A 7,199-nucleotide genomic window follows, 5' to 3' on the forward strand; every position below is an offset into this window, starting at 1 on the left:
TTTTAATTGGTTTTTTAGTATTAATAAAACAATAAAACAGGAACATATTCTATAATATTATATACAAAAATTGTAATGTTTGTTGTGACATATTTTTAAAAAACCTGTGGATAGTCTTCATTTTGTTATTGATCGTTTTTATAAAATCAAACAATTTACATATAAGATGATCTTTGGATTAAATATCTATATTTTAAATAGGTAGACTTATTCTTCATAATTTTGAGTTTATGGCGGGAATATATATGTTTCTTACAACCTCCTTGAAATTCAGAAGGTTTGAATAATGATATTAATTTCTAACCTAAATATCATTGATAAAAATATTAAAAGTATTAAACTATTAAATAAAATGCACAGAATAGAAAAAAGAAATAAGAATTAAGAATTTTCTTCAGCGTTTGTTGTTCTGCTAAACGTAAGTAAAATATTAATAGATTCATATGCTGTATATTTTTTATATGATCTTAAAATGAAATATTTTGGTAGGTTTACTAGTATACCTGTATAATTTATCATTGTACCTCCATTAAATGTCAATGTAATATCAGTATTCACTATTCAGTGGTAATTCTACGGTTACAAAGGTTATATATTTGCTTAAATTGGTTGAATTTTATTTTAAGTATAGTTATTTATTAAGCTATGTCCTTATGCGACTTATTGAATAAGTTGTGGTCTTAAAAAAATGTATTAAAAATTAATTTAAAAAGTACTGTCACGATTAAACAAACTATTTGATAATAGATAATAATTAATCAGTCAAATTTAAATTATTACATTATGATGATTATCCATGAATGTGAAAATAAAGTTAAATATACATAAAATAAATTATTTTATTTAGATTAATAGAAAAAATATCATGTTATTTTAATACCTACTTATATTCTCTATACATTAAGTTAATTTTATATAACTGCTCTGTATACATCAATCACTATTATATAATTAGAATACCTTATATCTTAATTCAATATTTTGAGTTATAAAATTAAAAATATAGGAGTTGGTAGATCTAATCAATTAGTATAGCACAAAGTAATAACTATTATGTAAACTAGCTAAAAATAATTATTAAAAAATATACATACTGTGATTAATACTATAATTGAGCTATAGGTATACTTAACCATAACATGTATAATTCTTAAAATTAAAATTAAGTGGATGTTAGCAAATGTTTGTTTTCTCTTTCTGATCAATGCCCCATAGAAAATACAGAAAATTTGAGCTTAACAGCCAGTAATATAATTTTATGTTAGTTTTAATATTAAAAATATTTTACTTATTTTTTACTATTTTATTATTTTAATTAAATTTATGATGTTGTGTGTGAGTTAGAGAGATAGGTAACGTATAAAGCACAGACGTTTTAAATTAAATACTTTCATAGTTACTCCTAGTATTGTGGCATGGTATAAATGCATAGATATTACTTATAAATTATAATTAATTATAGTATTTAAAAATTTATATTATATTTTCTGTTTGATAACTAAATCTTATTAATTAATTAATTTTTTAATATATTTATTTTAAGACAGTTAAAAATGTTAAAATAAATTTCATGCTATTTTGTTGATTATGATTATATGCAACTAGTTAGTAGTATAAAAATATGTTCCTTGATTTAAAACTATTATTTATTAATATGATTTTAAATTCTGAATTTAAAATGAAGTGTTATCAGTTTTTGGATTTTCTTAAATATTTTGTTATTCCAGGAAAATGTCTACCTTTGGTGGAAAATTAGAAGAGAAGGAATTATCATTCATTGGCATTGATTCTTTTGAGTCACATTTGCTGAGTTGTTCTACTTTTATGTTGTCCCATTTTCATAAAGATCACATGCGTGGAATTCAAGATCATTCTTTTCAAGTGGCATTCAATAATACTAAAAACAATATGATGCTTTATGCATCACCATTAACAATAACATTTTTAAAGCGCAATAAAACCATTCATCTTAGAGAAGATAAACTTGTATCTCTTGAAATTGGTTTCCCTAATTTATTGAAAGTGCATTCAGATAATTTTGAATACATTTGTGTGACCTTATTACCAGCTGGACATTGTCCAGGATCAGTAATGTTTTTGATTGAAGCTGGTGCACATCGTATTTTGTATACTGGAGATTTCCGAATACAATTACAAGATCTCAAACTATTCAAACCACTTTTGATAGATAAAGAAGGTAATGATGATCCAAAGAATATATCTGCATTGTATTTAGACACTACTTTTGCATCAAAAAATTATTATGAATTTCCAATGAGAAAGGAAAGTAGTGCTAACTTGATAAAAGTAGTTGAAGAGTGGTTAAATCAAGACCCTAATAATAAAATTTGTCTGTGGATGCCTGGATATGTAGGTATAGAATATGCCATAGTTGAAGTTGCTAAATATTTCAAATGCCCTATTCATGTGCATAAACAAAAATATGATGAATTGTATAGTTCAATAGCAGAATTAGATAATTATGTAACTCCAATTTACACTAATAATAGAATACACGCGTGTTCAAAAAATGAATGTGACACTGATAATGTTAACTGTATGCAATTAAACAAAAATGTAAAATGTGTACAGCTTAATGCTCTAGCATTTACTAAAGATGTGATAAGCACAGGTGGCCATGTAATTGTTAAAAATAATATAACCAGAGTTTGTTATTCTAGCCATCCTAGTTGTAAGGAGTTAAGAGAAATTGTCAGGTTTCTTAATCCAGAAAAATTATATTTTAATGTAATAGTTAATCAAACATATAAAGAGATATATGATATTTTAACCGAAAACAATTGGACTCCTAGAGCAGTGAAGGAAGTTGTTCAAGAAAATCCAAAAGTGGTTTTAAAACTCTCCAACAGATTTAAATTCAATCATAATGTACAAAATAAAACAGAAGATACATTCAACAAAAGACCAAGACTCGAATCTCCCGAAAGAGAATGAATCTTAAACTTATTTAATTATAATTTTTAAATAAAAAGATATTATATTGTAAAGTACTATTATTTGATTAGTATAGTGTTACTATTAGACTTGAGGCGTTTGAAATGTGGTGCTATAGAAGGATGCTAAGGATAAGCTGGGTGGATAGAGTAACCAATGTAGAAGTACTGGAAAGACTATCAGATGGAAAGTCACTATGGAATAACATAGTCAGAAGGCGAAATGAATGGATAGGCCATATCATAAGACACGAAGGATTGTTGAAATCGATAATAGAAGGAACAATAGAGGGAAATAACCGTAGGGGTAGACCAAGATTGGAATTCATTCAACAGATAATAAAGGACCAAGGATGTAACTCGTATGTGGAAATGAAAAGGAAGGCAGACAGGAGAGAAGACTGGAAGATGGCTGCAAACCAATCTACGGATTGAAACCATAGAGAGAGAGAGAGATAGTGTTACTAAATCAAATGTTGAAATACTATCAAATTTGTGTGTATGTGTAAATAAACTTTAATGTTTTTATGTTTTAAATAAATAAAATTCACATTAAATAGGTAGTATACAATATATAAATATCAAGACACTTGTATAAATTGTTTCTAAAAATAAAATTGTAAGGTAATAGTTTTTGAGATAAAAATCTATCGGTTATAAAATTATACCTAAGTGTATTATTTATAATTACAATGAATTACAATAATATTGGTATTAATAATAACTAGGTTTTTGAATAATCATTTTGTTAGAAATCTCCTAACAAACATTTAATGATTAATAAATGCTTATGATTTTATTTTCATAGATATTTTAGTAATGAATACTATTTGGCTTTTCAGATATATTAAAAACCTCGTACATAAATAAAACACCATGGAAGAATTTGGAAGAGAACCATGTCCAATGAGAATATTAGAAGATCTTGGTGGTGCTTTTGCTATGGGTCTTATTGGTGGTGGTATTTTTCAAGGTATAAAAGGCTTCCGTAATGCTCCCACAGGAGTTAACAGACGGTTTAATGTAAGTTCATTTATTTTAATTTTAGAAAATTGTATGTAATATAGAAAAATTTTGAGTTGTCACATTTGTATAGATGTATAATGATTTTTAAATTAAGTTTATTTCTCATACAGTAACTTTCAATTATCCGTGGGCTAATAATCAGTAATCTTCCACAGACATTTTTTACATATAAATAATTTATAATTTTTCATTATACTTGTGTTTCTTTTATTTTTATTATAAAATTTTATAGATTATTTTAATATTATATGAATGTTTAAATAAAAATACAAGATGCTTCAATTTAATTTTACTATTTAAAATAACATAATTTAATTTTTTAACAATACATATATTATGTAATTATAACATTTTAGTCTGAATTTGAATTTTGCTGATTATCCGCGGAATTCGCTTATCTGTGATGCCAAACCGGACAGAGTATTCAGAGGAAATTTGAGAGTATACTGTATTTTTTTTATACTTTGAAAAATAATTCTTTGGGAAAATAGGTATAAATCAGATATAAATTTTTACTATTGGTAATTTATTTTTATTTTAGCAATATGGTATGTTACACTAACTTTTTTTTAAAAACAATTTTCATATATTTTAATAGGTAAAATATAACTTGGTATATGATATTACTTGTTTTTAACTCATAATCAATATTGACACTGTAAAATACAGTATAAATTAAGGCTATATTTCAGTATACTGGTAATTACATCCAAATTGTTATATATTATTGTATAATAATTAAATTCTATTATTTTAGTCATCATACTAATTATGTACCCATTTGGATATTTTCTAGGGAGCTTTTCATTCTGTTGCAACCAAAGCACCCAACATAGGTGGTAGTTTTGCCATATGGGGAGGATTATTTTCAACCATTGATTGTTCACTAGTGGCCATCAGAAAAAAAGAAGACCCGTGGAATTCTATAGCCAGTGGTGCTTTGACCGGTGGTATATTAGCGGCACGCAATGGAATACCTGCTATGACTGCTAGTGCTGTTTTTGGAGGATTACTTTTGGCAATGATTGAAGGGTTTGGATTATTTTTTATGCATATGTCAGCCGAACAATTCAGACCTCAACCACCAGTATTTGAAGATCCAACTCAAATTAACCAACCTAACGCTAGTTAATTCAACAAACCTATAAATATTTCTTTTAGAACTTATGTGTAATTTCCTTAAATGTAGTTATGCAATCAATATACTTGTTACTTTTTACCAAACTATACAGAATTTATGTTGACAAAATATAAAAAGAAACGGCCTTCTACAATGACATTTTAATGTTGGCCTTAGTCAATAGTCAATACTTTATAATATTATGTCATTAATTGTTTCTTATTAAAATAAAAATTAATTTTTATTATAAATTAACATCATAATAAGACTGAATACTACAAGTATTAAGTATGCTTATTAAACATGCCAATTTGTCAATATAATATAAGATTATATATATGAAAAAATCATTGCAAGGTAATACTTATGTTGATTACCTATTAAATTTTGTAAAAGATTGTTGTAAAAACGAGTAGTATAGTCATTATTAAATAACCGTACTTGAATTCATATTCACAAATAAGTATAGGTAAATTACAAATTGCATTTTCAGTTGTAAAAACTAGAAGTGTTATACTTTTTTATGTTCATTATTTGTAGGTATGTAAAGTTTAATGTTCTCAAAAACTAGAAAAATGTCTAAAAAATACAACTTAATCAATATTACTAAATTTTAAAAAATAACTTAAAAATTTGTCTTTAATTTAATTTGATAATGATTTCTTTCATGGAATATTACATTTATTTTAATATATTAGGTAATAATCATTTATGTTGGAAAATAATTAGTGCTGTTTGATGTATTATGTTATATTTTATTATACACGGTTCAACGGTTGTATACGTCATATACTTATATAGGCAGAGTAAGTTAGGTGTGTGTGTGTGTGTGTGTGTGTGTGTGTGTGTGTGTGTGTGTATAATAGGTACCTACACTGTATGCCTGAACAATTTTCAAATTAAAATGTTTGCCCTGATTTACTGTGGATTTGTTCCAAACGGACAAACAGTGAATGTTAAGTTTTAATTGGAAATGATGAAGTACGGTAGAAGCTCAATAACCCGTCACTGTCAGGACCGACCGACCGAGACAATGACGGACAGTCATTAACAGGAATACAATAATGAAAAACATAATTTTTCAATAGGTAAACGTACCTTATATATATAATATATTACAACATCATTTGCAGACAAAAATAATAAAATAATAATAACATACATATACCTAATATGTAATAAAAAAAATAATACTACACTAAAAGATACTATTCAGTTTTCTCGATATCGCCTTTGTTGCAATGATATTACAATTTTTTTTTATATGGTTGATAGTCGCTACGTTTTCTCGTCGCGACGAGTTTATCGCGATCACATCTTAAATTTTTTTTTTTGGTGTACTCCGGCAGAATATTTTTTATTTCCAAAGCTGAAGATGAAAGGTCACTTTTTTGACGACATGCCAGCGATCCGCAAAGAGCTTGTGGTACAGAACAGTAAGTTTAAGGCAGTACCACAAAATGAGTTATCCAGATGAGCGTTTGAACAGAAACGTATAGGTTAACACTAATGAATTCGTATGTCTTAATAAATCTATATTTTTATTGGATTTGGTTCGGGAACTTTTCAGACAAACTGTGTACCTAGTACCTACGTAAAAACATTTTTGTATAAAACAACGGTGATCCCCTCCCCGATAAATAAATTGTGCGTATATTCCGCTGCTAGCGACTAGCGAGGAACACGTGAGAAAAAGACGTGACTATACGCTATAGGTGCTATACGGCGGTCCGTCGGCGCGACAGACGACTGCGGCGGCTTTCGATGACCTTTTGGCGGCGCCGACGAATGTCAGCAGTGCCGACCGTGCGGGAGACGTCGTTTCCCCGGGTACGGTGCTGATGCGAGCGACACGGGCGGAAGACGCGTGCGGACACGTCGCGGCCACGGGGATCGCGAAAACGACGGAATAGGTGAGGTATCGGTGACGGCGATGATGTATAACCTATAGTGTGCGGGTGACTGCTTCTTTATGACGGAACACCGCCAGCGACGGTCGGACACCGATTTCACATCACCACTACTTCTCTCGTGATTACATCGTCATCGTCGTCGCGCCGCTAAAGCCGCTCTCTGTCCTCCCTCCAGCAGCGCGGCCA

General features: G+C 28.5%; 1 protein-coding gene across 5 annotated transcripts; it reads left to right on the forward strand.

Moving 5' to 3' along the window:
- Positions 1-78: 78 nt before the first annotated feature.
- On the forward strand, positions 79-5,205 carry LOC114119243 (mitochondrial import inner membrane translocase subunit Tim17-B). Of its 5 annotated transcripts, XR_007605021.1 has the most exons (4): positions 288-418; positions 1,728-2,197; positions 3,797-3,977; positions 4,777-4,816. XR_007605021.1 is itself a non-coding variant. In XM_027980745.2 (3 exons), exons 2-3 carry the CDS (start codon positions 3,831-3,833, stop codon positions 5,110-5,112), a joined length of 483 nt encoding a protein of 160 aa, XP_027836546.1. In that variant the 5' UTR covers positions 261-418; positions 3,797-3,830; the 3' UTR covers positions 5,113-5,205. The 5 variants fall into 5 exon arrangements, 2 of the variants coding, with proteins under 2 accessions (XP_027836545.1, XP_027836546.1); XR_007605020.1 differs by lacking the exon at positions 4,777-4,816 and having other exon boundaries at positions 79-418; positions 1,728-3,030; positions 3,410-3,840; XR_007605019.1 differs by lacking the exon at positions 4,777-4,816 and having other exon boundaries at positions 79-418; positions 1,728-3,025; positions 3,408-3,840.
- The last annotated feature ends 1,994 nt before the right edge of the window (positions 5,206-7,199 follow it).

The sequence above is a fragment of the Aphis gossypii genome, chromosome 3, assembly GCF_020184175.1.
Source record: "Aphis gossypii isolate Hap1 chromosome 3, ASM2018417v2, whole genome shotgun sequence".
NCBI lineage: Eukaryota > Metazoa > Arthropoda > Insecta > Hemiptera > Aphididae > Aphis > Aphis gossypii.